This window comes from Triturus cristatus, chromosome 10, assembly GCF_964204655.1.
Source record: "Triturus cristatus chromosome 10, aTriCri1.1, whole genome shotgun sequence".
NCBI lineage: Eukaryota > Metazoa > Chordata > Amphibia > Caudata > Salamandridae > Triturus > Triturus cristatus.
The window spans coordinates 97,000,213-97,020,854 of NC_140593.1; the positions used below are offsets into that span (position 1 = coordinate 97,000,213).

At 45.4% G+C, this 20,642-nt stretch overlaps 1 protein-coding gene across 3 annotated transcripts in view; it reads left to right on the plus strand.

Moving 5' to 3' along the window:
• Positions 1 to 20,642, plus strand: part of RARB (retinoic acid receptor beta) — a 1,132,713-nt gene that overhangs the window by 799,947 nt on the left and 312,124 nt on the right. The window contains exon 1 of one of the 3 annotated variants that reach the window (XM_085630536.1): positions 6,868 to 6,985. The exons of the other annotated variants lie outside the window; for them this stretch is intronic. Within the exon in view, the coding sequence (XP_085486662.1) occupies positions 6,952 to 6,985 (34 nt within the window). The 5' untranslated portion in view covers positions 6,868 to 6,951. Of the gene's footprint in view, positions 1 to 6,867; positions 6,986 to 20,642 lie in introns of those variants that run through there. 3 annotated transcript variants of the gene reach the window in all.

Consider the following 20,642-nt stretch of genomic DNA (forward strand, 5'->3'; position numbering starts at 1 on the left):
ATCCCAACTCGCCTATCGGCTAATCTTGGGATTTCATTACAGGCCCTCCCGCCTTTGCCGTTGGTATCTTTCTATCTTCCTTAGAGTGGCTAATTATGGAAATCCGCACTTCTGGAGGCCATTGCAGCTTCAAAAGGATGTCTGCGCCCTTCCTGATGGAAAGCTTGTGGGGATAATTAACTAAGATGCAGTTAGATGCTAGTCATTTTTTAATCTGGTCCGGGGCCTGCTTTCCATGCGGTGCTGTGCAGGGTTCACAAAGGCAGACATAATTATTGCATTATGCGCCTGAAAATGGTTTAACGAGCAGAAGCAGCAGCACATGGCTTCCTGCGCTTTAAGGGGTATTTTTTTCTCCACTTGCATTAGATAAATAACAAATAATTTACTCCCTCTCTATACATAATGCATTGACGCGCAAGAGCCGGTGGCGAGTAGAGCGCGGTAGCTCGCCCAGCCTGGCGCACAGCGTCTTTACTGAGAGTCAGCAGTAGCTAAAGAGAAAATATTCCACCTTTCTCTTGTTTTGGTCTAAAAAACAGGAATGTTGATTTTCCCAGCGGGTCAGTTAGGTGATATACCAATTGTACCAAAGACACAGGGGTAAGTAATATGAATTTCCTTCGAACTTAATTGCCAGCAACCAAGTTAAGAAATGTCCCAAGTAAACTTTTGTCCTCAGAATCTCTGAAAATGAGCATTGCAAATAGAACACAAACAATGCCTGGAGGGGGTTGACCCCCTGCCTCCCTCCATGTCAGTGGCATAACACATTCCGTCCATCATCTTGTGTGTTTTGCTGTAACACAAATGATGCCCCACCCCCTGCAGAATGTGATACGGGTCGCCCAAGTCTTCAATATCTCACAAATATTCACTGGATTTGGGCTGAATGTGGGCCCCTGAAGGATTGGGCTCCCACCTTGCCCCCTGGGGCTGCAGGGGCCGGTGGTACACACGTGTCTGCTGTCGTGCGGACGTGTCCAACATGTGAATGACACTTCCAGCGACCAATGGCTGAAGAAGGGCTGGCCCAATGGCTCTCTCCCTTCTTTTTTAATTAAAAAAAAAATTTCTAAACTTTTTATAAACCAAAACAAGAACAAGCATTGGCATAGCCAATAGATCTCGCCTTTGGGACCTTATAAGTGTTTAGCCATGCAACAGTTGATGTTGTTGCACCAAGGCTATTGTGCTTGATAACTAAACACTTATAAGGTCCAAAAAGGCGAGACCTATTGGCTATGCCAATGCTTGTTTTGTCTGGTGTTACCTCCTGGTGTCACATACACCACAGCGCCAAGACACCTTATGGTATTCGAGCGCTTTATAAGCCTTTTTATACTTATACTTAGTGAGCCTCGAACGCTGCCATTCTAGGCTTATGTTGGACACACAGCTCGTACAGCTGTTCGTAGTGCGCATATGATGTGTCTGATAATCTTGCACTGCTGTAACTTGTGAATCACCACAATACGTCTGCGAAGGGAACGCTGCATTACTTGTGTCCATGGCGTGTGTGTGATATGTGCATGAGCCCAGCGTTTACTGCTGTAACATGCGATGTACCATTTGTGTGGTCTGTGTACGGGAGGCTGCAAAACTTGTGTCGGTGGTGTGTGCGTGACTCGTTTTCACTGGCAACTAGTGATGTTTTATACTTTGTGTGAGAAAAGTTGAATTGCTACTGTCTGTGTGGTATGTAGGATGTCTGTGGGATTGAAGTGTGCACTTCTGTAACACGCGGAGTTGCTATATATGCTGTGTGTGAAGGGAGCTCGCATTGGTAATGTGAGCGAGAGAGAGGGCGAAGCCTGCGCTGTGGAAGCTTGTGATGTACCTGTTGTGAGGTAAGCTTGCGTTTAAGCTGTCGGTAATGTGTCTTCCTGTGTGTTAGAAGAGCTTGCGATGCACAGTTTGCGCTAGCATTTAATGTATATCCTGATCAAATCAAGCGTTTCAGTTGGAATGCAAATGTTTTGAGGACACATTTTTGGTTTTTAATTTGCACTGAATTTCATCATATATCAGCAACATGTTTAACCATTCTATATAATTTACACTACGAGTCATTAGGTATCAAAAGGAGAAAAAGACAATAAAATCTGACTACTAATGGTATATAGCAGGGGCAGGGCGCCAGCTCCGCCCAGGTAATGTAATATTAGGCTCCACTGAGGGCACCGCTGTGCAACCTTAAACTTTTAACTCTGATTACGGCTTTCTTCATGTCTCTGTATGTTCTCAGATCATGTACAGCGCCAAGACGCCTTCGGGTATATGTTGCGCTTTATAAATTTAATTTCATTCATTCATTCATTCAACCTGCACTGTAAACGTACCAGTTCTCAGCCTCCCCCACCCCCGACCCCCGTGATCACTGGCCTAGCACCTCCGATGCCCCTCACTCCGCAGTAAAAGGGGCCGTTCACCTCTGATGCCCTCTGCTATCCTTGACTCCTCGCCGCGGTGGCGCATCAGCTCTGCGGTGACCCACGCAGCCGCCACCCACAGCAGCACGTCTATTGTTGGACCTGACCTAAGTCCAGAGCGCCGTGCTCGTTAATGTTTAGAGAGGTCACTACGAAACTTCCCATTCCTATGGCAACCTCTCCTGCTCAGACACTAGGTGGGAGATGAGAGGAGCAATGGGGCATGAGTGAGAGCCTCCCCTCTCTTCTCGGGTACCTTCAGTGCCTCCGTGGGGTGCTGCTTGGTTATTTTTGGCCCACAAAATAAAGTGACAGGAGTGTGGCCTTCATGTTGCTTGGATACTTGCCTCGATGCGACTAGCGCTTCTCGCTCTTATCAGGGATGTGCACTCTTGTCAGGGACAGTAATCCAGCAGGGACCACATGCTCCTGTCTCTGGGGGTGATGTGGGCTGTGCAGGAGAAGGAGGAGTGTGGGTACCCGGCGCAGAGCACTGAGTGAGAGGCGAGATCACGAGTGGGAAGCGCCTCAGTGCCTGGCGCAGATCTAGATCAGTGTACCAGTGGTGTCAGGACTGAGCATCTGAGTAGGGAAGCAGATTTGGTAATGGGGTACGCATTGCGCCAGCACAGACCACACGAGAAAGAAGCAGGCTGTACAAGAAGGTGTAACAAGGAATTCAAGGAACGCAGCGTCCCGCAGTCTCGCGAGTCGTGCGCGTGAGAGCGAGCACCAGGCCATATGTTTTGACTTATTGCACCCATGTCTGGGCACGATAATTCAAAACATATGGCGCAGTGCGGGTAACCGCAAGCAATAGGCCGCACAAGCGTGTGTGTGGTGAGCTTTTTGAAGCCCTTACAATAAGTCTTGCAGAGCAGCGCATGTGCGCTGCTAGGCGAGACCTAAAGAGTAGCCCTCCCTTCTTATTTTAGCCTTTATTATTTCCACAAGCTCTATCAGACAGGTGAAGCTATGACACCAGACCAAAAAAGTTCAAAAGTCCACCAAACAGAGCACACTATACCAATATACGTTTGAATGCAGCTAGCCAACATTCTAATGATGCACGTCACCTTAGAGGAGAGTGACAGAAGAAGGAACAAGAAACCACTAACCAGGCAAGCCAGTATATGAATTGAATCCCTGCTCTCCACGACAGCATCATCAGCTGGTGAAGCCGCACAGCTTGTGATTTCGCCCATCTTCACGAAATTTCTTGGAAAGACATTTTTGGTTGGTCATTTTTCCCACAACAACTTTTTTTGTGTGTCAGATACCTCCAGCAAAAAAGAGTTTTTGCAGTTTCTTTCTTTTTTGAAGCCTACATTTCCAGCAGATTTTTTGGGAACCATGCAATCTTCATGAAGTTTACCAAGATGGCAACATTTAGAAAACACTGCATAAACTGGGCACACAGCAATGCTAGCCAAACTGGAAGAGCTCTTTTAGAGAAGGGTCTCGATTTAAGAGGAGGTGGGTAAGTCACAGAAGGCTCAAGCCAGATTTGTGGCTCCGCTCGAGGGTCTCATGGACACTCGAGGAAAAAATGAGTCGAGTATTCACGTGGGTCCCGCTACCCTCTTCCGCGTCGAGCTATCCCTCTCCCGCCTCGCCCACAGCAGAAGAGGTACTGCCTAGCACTGAAGTTGTTTGGCCGATGGGGCAACAACCATAACACTCCTCGCCAAGCTCCCCACGTGGCATATGCCATCACATTTAATGGCCTGACCCTGACTGTTGCATGACACCCTCGAGAGCTAGAACAACCCTTTTGCTTCAACCCTGTAAATATGAAATATGTATTTACGTAAATCTAATCGCTTAAACTTTTCAAAATATGTAATTTGTAATGAATATGCTATTTGTAAATACGTAACTCCCACCATGGGTAACCGTAGTAGCTATACGTATTGTCACCTACTACCATGTTACTCTAAATTTCTCATGCAACGTTCTTTTGCTCTATTGCAAAGCGGTCAGTCACCTCTGGGTAATGTCCGCGCTATATAAAAAAGCATAAATAATTAAACACACAATAGTGAAGGTCATGCAGAATGCTGTGAAAGTGCTCTGAGAGGTGCAGAATGCTGTGAAAGTGCTCTGAGAGGTTCAGAATGCTGTGAAAGTGCTATGAAAGGCGCAGAGTGCTGTGAAAGTGCCACGAGACGTGCAGAGTGCGGTGAAAGTGATCTCAGCGGTGCAGAGTACTGTGAAAGTGCCCAGACAGCTGCAGAGTACATGCTTTGAAAGTGCCCTCAGTGGTGCAGAGTACTGTGAAAGTGCTCTAAGAGCTGCAGAATGCTGTGAAAGTGTTCTGAGAGGTGCGGAATGCTGTGAAAGTGCTATGAAAGGCACAGAGTGCTGTGAAAGTGCTCTGAGGTGTGCAGAGTGCTGTGAAAGTGCTCTCAGAGGTGCAGAGTACTGTGAAAGTGCTCTGAGAGCTGCAGAGTGCTGTGAAAGTGCTATGAAAGGCGCAGAGTGCTCTGAAAGTGCCCTTAGAGGAATATTATGCTAATGACTTTGGAGTCCTTTGGACATCTGAAAAATCAGTAGCATTGCATCCCATTTCAAGCGCTTTCTGGCTTTCAAAGCACTCTGCAGGGTTATGACGGCCCTGCATCCAGAGCGTCATGAAAATGTGACTAGTCTCCACAGACAGGGTACTTACTGCATGGATGTTTGCCTGCAGCTGAGCTCTGCGCATCACTTGTGTCATGTGAAGTCTGTAACTCAGCCGGCTCCCCAAGTCCTTTAGTTGGTTAATGCATGGAACCAGCATCACTGACAGTGCCGACCCTCTTCTGATATCTCCTGACATCATCTTGGTTGAGTCTGGGGAAGCAGGGGGTGCTTTTAAAATACAGACGCCTGCCTTCCCGTAACTTCACTTTGTATTTTTTTACACTCATGTGTATTGCATCTTCAATATCGATCATCCATACTGTACACGCCCATGCGTGTTCCGCATTTTACTTTTCACACATCGAAAAACACGCAAGTATAAGAAATGGATTTTTTATAAAAACTATACAATATGAAAGAGTGGATCAGAACATGTGCGCCTCAAAGCACTGCACATCACAAGACTTTTTGCATCTGTTGGGCATACATGTGCTATAAATGAACCCCTTTCTTTGGACAAAAGATTGTACGAAAGTGCACCCTTGTTTTTGTTTCATGAAACATTGAACTGAACAGAAATCAAATGTTTTCCATATGGACGCCCTTTTTCAGTTTTTTCCATTGATTCATTTTTGTATCAATTGTTATTTGAATGTATGGTTTCAACTTTCAGTGACAACTTACTGTTGTGATTCAGCTTACTGTGGGGCATTTCTGCCACAACCGGCGATAATTATCGCTGAGCGCACTTAGCGCTAGGATAATTATCGCCGGCTAGCGTGGATTTTTATCGCTGGGATAGCGTGCTATTAGCAACGCTTATCTCAAAAGCGATAAAAATCCTAGCGCTAACTGCCTAACGTGAGATTATCGCTGGAAACCCAGCGATAATCCCACGAAATGTGGCGTTAGCTTGTTGATAGGGCCTCACAAACTTAGCCATGATATCCACCTTCCATAGGATATCATGGCTAAGTCAGTCCTGAAGCAGGCGTAAGGAAAGTAGCGATAACAGGGGTTATCGCTACTTTTCCTGACGCTTTTCATAGCGTGGGGCTTGATGATAGGAGAAATGTCGCCTAGCGACATTTCTCCTGTCATGTCAGGTCAGGAACGCCCACTTTGCATCTCATTAGCGTGACCTTGCTAATTAGGCGATAAAATTATCGCCGCTTTCCGGCCGAAAACGGCCGCAAAAGCGGCGATAATTTTCTATCGCCGCCTTGTAAATATGCCCCTTTGTTTCTAACTTATCGCCTTGGTTGCCCTTATTTTGTTACATCTTCTAAATGGACGACAAGCCCAGGTCCTAAGGAAGGGATGAAGGCATCAACACTGGAGTCCACAGCACCAGAGAGTCATTCACAGTGGGACCCCCGGGAGAGATGCAGGCCCCTAGAAACTCACTGCCTTTTCACGGTAGAAACAAGAGGTTTCTGAGATGAAAAGTTGTGCCTTTGAAGCCTGCCCTACTCTGTGTGGAAGCTACGACATGCCGTCAAGGCCTAGCTCAAGGAAGGTGCTGTGATGGGTCAGTCAGATTCTGTACAACACAAACATTATACAGTCAGTCACTGTGACTTACAGAACAGGAATGAAGTTTAATAAGTCAGTCGATATTACAGGAGAGTGAAAATAGGAAAGGCTGGTGGCCGTCTGAAGTCTCCGACACTCACCATTCAAGAGATATTAGAAAGAATAAGTTTACGAGTAGGGACCTGTTCACAGGTATGTTTGCATTTCTTTTATTTCACAGACAGTTTGCGACTCTTTGCTACAGCGGACCACCTTCTATAGAACACAATGCACCAAATGATCTTCTGTGCAAGTTTTGTCCCATTCATAACCCCAGAGCCATCGGGAGTGCCGAATGTTTGAACACTGAACTGTGGAGATGCGCCCCAGGAGTAAAATCAATAGAACCCCAGGTATGTTATGCAGATTTGTAGACCGCACTATCACCCGAGAGGGTATCCTGGCACTGCAGTCTCTCCTGGAGTGACTGCAGACTATGGTTATTTTCAGAAATATGCCAAATCCAATGCAAAGCGGATCCATCTTGGTAAAGAGTGGAGTTATCTGTCTTCTTTTTCTAGATACAGTCACAATTCCAGTGAATTTGCGGTACCCAACGGCAGCAGGATCTGTGGTCCTTTGGTCCACGGGGAGTTCACTTGAGAATAAAAGGTATTGGAAGTTGCTTTAGCCCTACAGAGAGTATCTGTGGTCCTTTTCCAGATGGGTCACCAAAGAAACCTCTCGGTCTCAGACGAGGAGCTCAGGATCTAGGCCGCAGGGGTTGGTGATTTCATGGACTTTGCACAGCTCGGCAGGGTCAGTGGAGACCTCCAGTATGGATCAGCAACTCTTTTCCTAAACTCTCTTGCAAGACTGGTTTTAGGCCCATGGTCACACCCTGCCCGTAGGGGGATACGGGGCCCAGGTGATGACAAGAGCAGGTCTCCACCTAGTACTGGTGCAGGGGAGCATGCTCACAAGGCACGGCTGCAGTGCTTGATTACAAAAATAATAAGTGCCAGGGCTCTTGTCAGGAGGCCACGGCAGCGTGCATCACACATTGCCCCTGATATGTGGCCAATTATAGTAATAACACAACTACTAACCATCACACGCCTACAAGTGTGATAATTCAGACTTTTGCAGGCCCCCAAAGCTGTAACAATGGCACTGGCATCAGGTAATAGTCATTTTTAATGTATATTGAATTAATAATTAACTATTGTTGTGGTCACCTTTAAATTAGCCAGACAGCGCCACCTTCTGACAGACTGTCACACGCGCCGGTAAAGACAGTTTAGTGCTGGTGCCGAGCACTGGAAACCACCGGCTCAAATCAAGCACTGCTGTCGCTTTTCCTGGGTGAGACTCACCTGTACTTTGTCGCTGTTCACACCAAGTCTCCATTGTGTCTGCGGAGCGATCCCTGAAGGGAACACTTCTGGTCTCATCGACCTGCTGGGAGTCCTTTCTGAGGCCGATCTTCTGCACAAGTAAGGAGGCAGACAGCAGCAGGACCAGATCTTCCATCATGATCCCACCCTAGGGTGGGCGGGCATGCAGTGCAGAGATCATGGACCACGGATCCGCATTGGGTTGGGTTGGCGGGAGTCATCATGGTCCACGACAGTGGGATTGGCGCTACTGTCAGAATGATCAGTGTCATTGGTGAAAGATTGGGCATCTGCCGGTCCCCTGACTGCATCTTCCAGGCCGTCGCCCCACGTCGGTGAGTCAGATGTAGATTGCAAAGCCGCACATGCAAAAAGAACCATTGATGGACGGAATGCGGCGCGATGTCAAACACTCCCCCAGTACAGAGCTCTGGGCCTGAATCCATCGTTTCTTTGCACCTCGGAGTCAGATGTGGACGGCAAAGCCGCAGCCGGGACATCCCAAGCAGCGTTTTCTGTTTTGGAGCAGAGCAATGTTTACTCTGCTCTTCGCATTCCCATGGGGCCCTTGGACTCTGGGGCTGCTCTTGGGCGGAACCCAAGGCCCCTCCCTGTCTTGCCTCGCTGCGTGGCCAGGAAGGTTTGTGTGTTTACCGCAGCCAAAGAATCCGCAAGGAGGAAGAGGTTGGTGCGGGCCACGATGTCCCACTCGGGCCCTTACAGGTCCGTCGTCGAGGCAGCAGCACACACAAGACCCCCACTGTCTCGGGGTTGGAGAAAAGGCGGGGTGGGGGGTGGATTGGTCCATGTCACTGGACCTTTCATGTGAAGCAGGCGCACGTGCCACGCGGAGAGGATAGACTATGAAGCCTTAATATGTTAAGCCCTTGTGAGTTAAAAAGAAATGTATTTAAGCTGCCCATGTAGAACGTATCTACATGGATAAACAAAAGGTGCCACGTGTAAGCACAAACCTACGCGCATTAACACAAGGGGCCGTGTGCAAGCACATACCTCCATGCATAAACACACGGTACCGCGTGTAAGCACATACCTCCATGCATAAACACACGGTACCGCGTGTAAGCACATACCTCCATGCATAAACACAAGGTGCCACGTGTAAGCACAAGCCTCCATGCATAAACACAAGGTGCCGCGTGTAAGCACATACCTCCATGCATAAACACATGGTGCCGCTTGCAAGCACATACCTCCATGCATAAACACAAGGTGCCGCGTGTAAGCACATGCCTCCATACATAAACACAAGGTGCCAGATTTAACCACATACCTCCATCCATATACGCAAGGTGCTGCGTGTAACCACATACCTCCATGCATAAACACAAGGGGCCGCGTGTAAGCACATACCTCCATGCATAATCACCAGGCGCCAGATGTAAGCACATACCTCCATGCATAAACATAAGGTGCCACCTGTAAGCACATACCTACATGCATAAAAACAAGGTGCCACACATAACCACATACCTACATGCATAAAAAGAAGGTGCCATGTGTAAGCACGTACCTCCATGCATAAACACAAGGTGCCGCGTGTAAGCACATACCTCTATGCATAAACACAAGGTGCCGCATGTAAACACATATCTGCAAGCATAAATAGAAGGTGCCACGTGTAAGCACATACCTCCATGCATAAACACATGGTGCTGCACATGTAAGCACATACCTCCATACATGAATAAACACACTTTGGACTTTGTTTGAATTTATTGTTTTCGGCCGGGCTTTGCTCCGCTGTCCCCCCCTGAGTCACCCTCTCCGTGGCCGGGCTTTGCTCCGCTTCATAGCGTGACCAGGACTTCATCCCCCAGCAGCCCCGCTGACAACGAGGACGCCGCCGACGCTGCTAACGGGCGCCAGGAGGCGCATAAAGGTCTGGGCGGGGCCGAGGCCCTTGTGGAACTTTGTTTGAATTTATTGTTTTCGGCCGGGCTTTGCTCCGTTGTCCCCCCCTGAGTGACCCTCTCCGTGGCCGTGCTTTGCTCCGCTTCATAGCGTGACCAGGACTTCATCCCCCAGCAGCCCCGCTGACAACGAGGACGCCGCCGACGCTGCTAACGGGCGCCAGGAGGCGCATAAAGGTCTGGGCGGGGCCGAGGCCCTTGTGGAACTTTGTTTGAATTTATTGTTTTCGGCCGGGCTTTGCTCCGCTGTCCCCCCCTGAGTGACCCACTCCGTGGCCGTGCTCTGCTCCGCTTCATAGCGTGACCAGGACTTCATCCCCCAGCAGCCCCGCTGACAACGAGGACGCCGCCGACGCTGCTAACGGGCGCCAGGAGGCGCATAAAGGTCTGGGCGGGGCTGAGGCCCTTGTGGAGCTTTGTTTGAATTTATTGTTTTCGGCCGGGCTTTGCTCCGCTGTCCCCCCCTGAGTGACCCTCTCCGTGGCCGGGCTTTGCTCCGCTTCATAGCGTGACCAGGACTTCATCCCCCAGCAGCCCCGCTGACAGCGAGGACGCCGCCGACGCTGCTAACGGGCGCCAGGAGGCGCATAAAGGTCTGAGCGGAACCTCGTCCCGCGGGACGCCCGCGGAACGCGTGCGGGGCGCGCCGGGAGAAGCCCGGGACAAGGGCGGGACCGTCTGTGGCCGTCAGGGGCCAGAAGAGGCCGGGCTAGGCCATCCTATTGACATTTTTGGAATTGAGAAAGAACGTATTATTGTACGTGTGTTAGGTAACTGCCATCCGTGATACATGCTTACAAATTAGTGTTGTCTAAACCTGTTGGTTGTCTACACTGCTATCTAGTATATATTGAGCGATTATGTTGAGACGCCGAGTAAAACCTGTAATAGATATTAAATCGAACACTATAGATACATATTTAACAAAAGCTGTCAGTGCACTGGCAGAGGAAATAGATCGCACCGAAAGATGGATCTCAATGGGAACAGGTACAAGGGGTGGGGATCAGGTTAATGTGACTGCAGAGGTTTATATACCTAGGGAGGAAGGATTGACTATTGCAGATGGGTCACCGAGCGTAACTTCTGTTATAGCTTTGGTTGATACAGAGAATTCACATAGCATTCAGACCCCAATCACACCTGATTCACCCAACTCTTTTACCCCCCCACAGCCTATGAATGTAGCCAAAGGGGGCAAAAGGAGAAATATAGGCCAGGGAATCAATAAGACAGCCAAAGGAAAGCATATAGTTACAAGAGGGACTTCGCTAAAACAGAAAGTAGCATCAGATAACGGGCAACCTATGTGCTCTATTAGCATGGAGGTTCTTACCGAGAAAATTACTGAGATAATCCAACCATTATATGAGAAAATAGATATTTTGACTAGAGAGGTTCATAGACTTGGTGGGCATTTGGATAACCACAGATCGCAAGTTCAACTAGCTAATTTAAGAGATCAGATTAATATGAAAACAAATAATGCCCCCATGAATTCAGCAATTAACAATTCGTCAAATTCAGTACTGGTCGATTCTACCACAGGTCCAACTATTGCTGGCAACTCAGATAATAGGAAAAACCTAGAGGAACCAATGAAATTAACTCAAGTAGAAAGTATCATGCCATCAAATGGTAAAGGAACTCAAAGGATTGAAACTATAGAGCAGGCAAGAAAGCCACGTAATATAGAAAACGTTATTAATACTCACATACCAGCGGCCATTAATTTACCACCAGAATGCGGGCCATATGTTGCTGTTCTCTCCAAAGTACCCAAATTGCGAGAAGGGCAATTAGAAAACAACCAAACTTTAAAAAACAAAACCCTGCATTGGTTATCTAAAAATTGTGGTTTTCCAACAATGAGGGCCGATCAGATATTACTCACCCAAAGGGTTGGATGGATAGGCCCATCACCAAAAACTTTTGATGGGGACTGCATAATAATTAATTTTAGGACACCAGGTTGGGCGTATAAATCTATAATCAATGCCCCTCCACCTTCTAGCTGGGATTTTAATACAACATTATTGCCATTGGGTTACTTTTATAGATATTTGCCTGCAAGTGATCATGTTGGAAACCAAAAGACTTACCATCCAACTATTAACTCAATGTCCTCATCAGCAAACCGTGCTACATGCTTTGCTATCCCGCTGTATAATAGATTTCAACCTCTGGGCCCATTGGAGGATAACGATTGACGAGAGTGCCCCGAGGTTGTATCTCTAATTGGTGGAAAAGACAGTGGGGTAGATTACAGGCCAGTTGTCAGCAGAAATAGAATTAGTAAATATATAAAACCCAAGCAGGTGGCTCCAGATAATGATAACATTGGGAATAATGTTTCTGTTGATATAAATGATATTAATGAGCGAGAAGTTGGGTCACAGAATGTCGAAACCGCAGCAAATGCAATTACAACTTCGATCCCCCTCATAAGCCAAAGAATGCAAACAATAATACATGGGGGTTATAATTTATAACTTGGAACATTGCAGGTCTTGGTAAAAAATTAGAGACCCCCTTTTGGCAGGACTTTATTTCCTGCAGCAACGATTTTATTTGCCTACAGGAAACATGGAGTACGGCTCCGGTTGAGGTCGAAGGACACTCTTCATATTGTTTACGTGCGACACCGTCCAAAACAGGAAGAGTTAAGGGAGGATTGCTGCTGCTCATATCAAATAAAATACTTGGGTGTAAAATCATAAGCTACTCGTCTATATGCAACCATAGCCAAGTATTGAGACTGGAGTTCCCAAAGGTTAAGGATTTGATATTAATTAATTATCATAATTCTACCTTTTACAGTGACAGGGGAGACTTATTGGAGGCACTGGAAAAGGAAATTGATAGGGCACTGGCACTTTCTGGTAAACTTGCCATTATCCTTTGGGTTGGTGATTTTAATATACGAACATGTCTTTCAACTCAAATTAACTCTTGTGGTTTTATGAAAGTTAATAGTAACAAAAACGAGAATGACGAGGATATGTTACACTTTCCCCATTGTAGATACGGTACAACTTTAAATATGATAATGGCAAAATTTGACCTTGATTTATTAGACTGTTCATTTAGCAAAGGTCACATTAAATGTCCAACCTTTACTGGGCGAAATGCCTTTAGCAATATAGACCACATTTTAATTTAAAAAAATAGTTTTTATACTGACTTATGGATATCTGAACAGGTAGTGAGCGACCACAATAGTATTTCCATAGTAATTCTTGACTGGGGTAACAAATTGGCGAACACCGAGGATTGTATTTTAAATATTCTTCCTGTTAGGTCTAATGGCACGAGAATTAAATGGACTGGAGTAGACCCACCCGAAGTTCAAAAGGAAGTGGTTAAAAACTGTAGGAAAGAAATTGATTACTGACTCAGCGAAGAGTTTCTCCCTGACACATTGTTGGAGGCTTTCTCGGATATTAACAGATTAATAAAGATCCTACTAACTAAAAACACCAAAAATCTGGAAAAAACAGGTCCAAGGTGGTTTGATTCAAAATGTACACTTGTATTACAAAAACTAAAACTGGCACTGAGGACTATTCCCCGAAACCAATTGCACATACATGAGTTGCGAGTTGCATATAAGCAAGCTATATTCACCCACAAAAAAGAACTCCAAGTGGATGCATGGGACAAATTAAATCTGGCAGCCAACACTAATAATAGCAAACTCTTTTGGGAAACTGTAAACAGTTCCTTTTTAAGAGATAAATGTACACCAGAATTGACGACCCAAGTGAATTGTACTGAATGGATCGAACACTATACCAACATTTTTAACCCAGATAAGGTGCCCTTAACCACAACATCAAACAATGATCCTACTTGGTCTTTATTACCTATGTTAATCGATGTGGATGAAGTACAGGAGGGGTTAATTAATAGTAAAGGTGGAAAAGCACCAATTCCGGACGGCGTTCCGATTGATCTTTACAAGAACGAAATGGATCTATGGGCCCCAATTCTTACGAGGGTTTTTAACATAGCGGCTGTAGGGAACTTCCCCAAATCCTGGGGACAATCTTTAATCATTCCATTATTTAAAAAGGGTTCCCGCTCTGAAGCTTGTAATTATCGTCCAATATCATTATTGGATTCTTCAATAAAGGTTATGAGCAGGGTCCTTTTAAAAAGATTGGAAACCTGGGCAACGGACCACAAGATTTTAACTCCCGTTCAATATGGATTTAGGAAAGGCCTAGGCACTCTTGAACAATGTGTGAACCTGTATTTGTTAATTAATAAATACACACTAGTGAAAGGGGGTAGCTTGTTTTTATGTTTTGCTGATTTAAGCAGTGCCTTCGACTTAGTGGACCACTCTCTTTTATGGTCTGTACTGCTTGAATCTGGGGCACCCAAAGAGATAGTATTCTTTTTGGCACGAGTGTATGAGAAACTATCCTGTAGCGTACGATACGGGCCAACTGGTGAACGAACCCCCTGTTTTGATGTAAGAAGAGGTATTAGGCAGGGGTGTGTTTTGGCCCCTCTTTTATTTTCCTTATTCATTAATCAAATAGCTGTGGTTTTCAATCAGATTCCAGCAGACGCACCGATGATAGATAAAAGGGCAGTACCAATACTACTATATGCTGATGACGCCGTCTTGATATCCCGTACCCCATTAGGCCTTCAACGGCTTATTAATAATTTTACAGACTTTATTAAAGGCAGGAACATAAGGTGCCATATGAAAGCACATACCAACATGTATAAACACAAGGTGCCAGATGTAAGCACATACCTACATGCATAAACATAAGGTGCTACACGTAAGCACATACCTCCATGCATGAACGTAAGGTTCCACACGTAAGCACATATCCACATCCATAAACATAAGGTGCCACACCAAAGCACATACCTCCATGCATAAACACTAGGTGCCGCGTATAAGCACATACTTCCATGCATAAACACAAGGTGCCACGGGTAAGCACATACCTACATGCATAAACATAAGGTGGCACCAGTAAGCACATACCTACATGCATAAACACAAGGTGCCACCTGTAAGCACATACCTCCATGCATAAACACATTGTGCCGCATGTAAGCACATACCTACATGCATAAACATAAGTTGCCGTGTGTAAGCACATACCTACATGCATCAACATAAGGTGCCACACCTAAGCACATACCTCCATGCATAAACACAAGGTGCCGCGTGTAACCACATACCTATATGCATAAATATAAGGTGCCACACATAAGCACATACCTCCACGCATAAACATAAGGTGCCGCGTGCCAGCACATACCTCCATGCTTAAACATAAGGTGCCAGATGAAAGCACATAACTATATGCATAACCATAAAGTGCCACATGTAAGCACATACCTCCACGCATAAACATAAGGTGCCGCGTGCAAGCACATACCTCCATGCATAAACATTAGGTGCCAAGTGTAAGCACATACCTCCAGGCATAAAAACATGGTGCTGCGTGTAAGCACATACCTACAGGCATAAACATAAGGTGCCACACATAGCCTCATAACTACAGGCATAAACATAAGGCGCCACACGTAAGCAAGCACATACCTCTATGCATACTTCAACTACCACGGCTGAAGGATCAGAGTTTGCAGCTTTTGGAAGCAGTAGAAACAATTTCTACCCTCAATAAGGAAATAACTGCACTGAAGAAACATTATGCACACACATACATGCACCCATCCTTATATTGATAGCTAGCTATAAGGCTGCATAAGGAGCCACACGTGAATACAGTCATGCATGGACATACATTGTGTTCTAGGTACTTTTAAATGGAAGGGCCTAGCAACCATGGTCACCCAAACATATTACAGAAAACATTTTTGTTGTAACATTACAGAATAGTAATGTAGTGACCAGTTGAGACCAAATGACAACACGCAAGAAGTTGGTGGAGCTTGTCACTGCGATAGTACACTGTGCATCTGCTCTTTATTTCACTACTCATATTTGAACTTTCAGGCACAGCGACATAAGTAATTTTCTCCAGATCAAAAATACTTTGATCACACACTGAAGCTAGATTTAGAACCTAAGGGTAGCATTTTGGCGACTTACCACCTCCTAACCTACTCAAAGAGTCCACTAAGCACTTTTGGGTGTTTCAAGCCAGAAAATGCAAAATTGAAACTTCTAAAAATAGGGTCCAAGAGATTGCAGGTTGTTTAAAATATCATTTCAGGCTGCAGCACTTCAGAAACATTCCTAAACTGGTTAACACATAGTGTATTATCTTTAAGGGTTTTTTGAGTCCCTAGGTTTCACTGGCACTAAGCTTGCCGGGATTAGACCCTTACATAAAACGTGAAACTACAATTCCCAGCAGTCTTGGTGCTGCTGCATAAATACCAGCACAGGCTAAATGTCACTGTCCTGATGGCATCTGAGCCTCTCCGCCATCCCCTGCGTGCAGATTGGACTCTTACAAATCCGATTAATGCAGCCACCAGCTAGTTCTCCGGTCTGAGAACCCGGAAGACAGGAGGACTCTTCACCTCACATGCCCTCACATGCTTTGTCATGGGAGCAAATGGATCACACCACGTAAAAAATGTTAATGATTTAAACTTCCAAGGAAATTGAATAACTTCTTTTGTTTTAGTTTCACAATTTTTCTGTATTAAGAAAAAACATTAGATGAAATAATCATAACTATAATGGTGATCATTATATAACCAGAAATCTAATACCATGAAAAACAATTATTAAAATGCTATAAAATTCAGATCTGTAATATGTGAATGTAAGGACAGCCTAAAACAAGCATTTGCATTGCAACAGGCCTCGCATTAGTTAAATGTAGAGCTATTGGCTTTGCAAATAGAAAAGTAATGCAGCGTCTGTCTGCCTTTGTTTTGTTATTTATTGACTTTTGTAGCAATGGCGGCACGCCACACTTTAGCTTTCGGTGTTTAAAGCTAAAGCGTGGTGTGCCGCCAATGCTACAAAAGTCAATAAATGTGCAGCCGCCTTATTTTTTTTCTCTTTTTTTTACTATTGTAGCAATCACGGCAGACCGCGCTTTAGCTTAATATGTTTAAAATTAAAGTGTGGCGTGCCGCGATTGCTATAAAAGTAAATAAATGGAACAGAAACACGGTGTCTGCCCGCCTTTGATTTTCTATTTATTGACTTATGTAGCAATGGCGCCACGCTTTAAATTTAGATGTTTAAAGCTAAAGCTCAATGTGCCGCCATTGCCACAAAAGTCAATAAATAGAAAAAAAAAAGTTGTGAAGCTGCCGTATTTTTTTTCTTGGTATTTACTTTTGTAACAATTGCAGCACGCTGTACTTTAGCTTCATATGTTTAAAAATAAAGGGTGGTTGCCGGGATTGCTATGAAAGTAAATAAATGGAAAAGAAATGCAGCGTCTGCCCGCCTTCGTGTTTTTTATTTATTGACTTTTGTAGCAATGGTGGCACACTGCGCTTTAGCTTTAGATGTTTAAAGCTTAAGCGCAGCATGCCGCCATTGCCACATAAGTCACTAAATAGAAAATGAAAGTTGTGTAGCAAAAACCAGGAAGGACGGCAGCAATAGTGGGAGGGAGGGGCTGCGTCTGCAAGCAAGAAGACAACAGATGGCCAGAGATGGCCAACCAAAAGTAACAATTGGTGCTGTCCCCTGGGAGGGAACCAAGCACCCAAATATGGGACAGATGGACACTATTGATCAACCACAGTAAAGTAATTTCCAAAAGGCAAGCCAACCAACCAACCAGAAGTGCTAGACAGAGATTACAATTTAAAGCCCATATTCTGAATAAAACATGTCTCGAAGAGACAGCGCAAGTGCTGCCTAGGCGAGATCTAAAAAAAAAGACACAAAACAAAAGGAGAAGAAAATAGAGAATGGATGAAACTGAAAAATACAGGTTTTATAGAGTATAATGGAATGAATTCTACATTTTTAGAACTGTTTGACTTTCTCCCCCAAAACATATTGCTTCACAGAGGTATACATTAGCACCTATTTGCATACAAACACCTACAAATGCAGACAGAACTATATACAGACACACACACACACACATATGACGTACTTGTGTACAGACACACACTCTCACTGGACAGCGACCCTCAAAGACCACCTCAACAGGAGACCCGAGAGGGCCAGGTACCTGCTCTGTCTTCTAAGAAAGGGGAACAATTGCTTCCTGGAAGTGACTTCAGAGCAGCCCGGACGGGGCAGGTCTCTGAGCATCGGCTCACAGTCTTCACATTAACCCCTGTTAGAGTCTGCTTAGATGGTGCGGCATGCCTCATAAGGGGCCGGAAGAATGTGACCACATCACCCCATACCCTAAAGGAACTCCGCTGCACCTGCAGCCAGAGGCGTAGCTCCCGTGGGGGGTGTTTGGGGTGTGACACCCCCTAATAAATAGATTCTGTTGTGCTTAGTTGTCTCTTGGGGCCTTTAGTCGGGCTAGCAATGACTGTGGTCGGGTTTCCACTCAGATTAGCAGCCCTCATAGCATAGACACATCTCTATGAAACCTTGCAGCGCTTGTATACACACCCCCCCCTCCTCTTCACTCTCACACAAAACAGGCCAAGAACAAACAGAGCACTGGGCGGCTCCCATGTGGTGCACAGAAGCCTTTCACATGTAAAACTATTTTCATCCATTTTGCCATTTCAATGGTAGTGATGGTTGGGAATTCTCTGTTCCACACTCCCTAGTCTAACTGGCTAAGCTACGCCCCTGCCCGGCAGCCACACTAACCATCTGCATCATCTACAGAGTCACCAGCAGCGCCCCTGCCTGGAACACTGGCCACCCAGGGGCTCCTGGCACACCCAGGACTCCATCATATGGGGATCAAGGCAACAGGACTTCCCTCTCTTTGTTTCATCTGTGCACACAGGACCTGGAGCATGGGCCTCAGATGCACCAGGGAAAGGCTGAAGACACAACAGTTTAAAGCCCACCCCATCACAATGTCCCCAACCAGCTGCCTCTCCTGACTGTGTCATCCCTTGGGCCCTGTGCAGAGGCCTGCTGCCTTTTGGTTCGATTTGCGCTATACAGGTATATACTTCATGCACATCCACAAATACTTGTATAAACACTTATATATGCAGGCGTAGATGCACAGGTTCATTCTCATACAAATACTCCTACATAAATAATGTATACACATGCATACATAATACATATGCACACATTCCTTCCCATACATATATTATATACATACATCCACAGGCAGAACACACAGAATCACAAATCTATCCATCCATCCTTACGTGTATTTAAATGGACACATAAAGACACACATACCTACTGACATACCTGTCTTACACAGATAATACAGAGCACATATACTTAACACACATAAACAAACATATCTGATGGCCCCTAAAATGGGCCTTTCTATACAGGCCCCATTATCACCAACCTGATCCTGAGTCCAGACCTCTCTCTTCCTGGCAGATGTCCCCAGAAACTCAAAGTATGTGATCATCAGCCCACCCATTGTATGAACATACATACACACATGTTTACAGACATGCTTTTACTGGATCATGCATTAACATTCATGCACACATACACACACAGACAAGCATGAACACACATCCATATCTACCACGACCTTTGTCTTCTGTGTGGGGTTCCAGGCAGACACTTGGGGTTGACACACATGCCTCCGATGCCTTTGGGTGATTTTGGGGTGCCCGCATCGATCTCAAGTGAGAAGGCAAGGGCATGTTCTGGCACCAAAAGAGGTGGGGGGGTCAGAGTGCATGGGTAAGGTAGCACCATAGTTGGCCTTGTGGGCTCATGAGTTGCAGACAGATGGCTGGACACCGTTCCCATACCTCAGACAGAAAAAAAATCCGCACCGTATGGTTGCTTTTTATCACACAGATGTGGCGTTACAGCCAGAGCAGCAGACATTGGAATTGGGGAACCATGTTCGAGTCTTGGGTTTGACTCAACATCCTGTATTCTAGACAAATCAATAAATCCCCATTTGCCTAATTTTTTTTGCCTCCTTGAGTAATGTAACTAGTGCTCATGTACAGAGCTCCAACACCTTCGGGTTGAGTTCCCGCTATTTGAAACTGCAACAAAAGAACAGTGCGGGCTTCTGGGGGGCTTTAGTCCAATAAGACTGAGTGGGACAGTTAGTGTGGGCTTCTAGGGGGTTTTGGTCCAATAAGACTAAGTGGGACAGTTAGTGTGGGCTTCTGGTTTTTTTTGGTCCAATAAGACTAAGTGGGACAATTAGTGTGGGCTTCTGGGTGGTTTTGGTCCAATAAGACTGAGTGGGACATTTAGTTAGGGCTTCTGGGGTTTTTGGCCCAATAAGACTGAGTGGGACAGTTAGTGTGGGCTTCTAGTTCTTTTTGGTCCAATAAGATTGAGTGGGACAGTTAGTGTGGGCTTCTGGGGTTTTTTGGTCCAATAAGACTAAGTGGGACAGTTAGTGTGGGCTTCTGGGGTTTTTTGGTCCAATAAGACTGAGTGGGACAGTTAGTTAGGGCTTCTGGTTTTTGTTTGCCCAATAAGTCCCCTACACAGCAGAAAATTGCATAAAAATATTTTTGTGCCATAAAGTTTGATATTTTAATTAGTGACTGTTAAATATTCTCTTTTTTAGGCAAACAATCTTTCCCTTTTAGTATAGGAGGATGTTATATAAAATGCCGAATGCCTATGTATAGGTTATTTTATTTTTATAAATGAGACCAAAATGTTT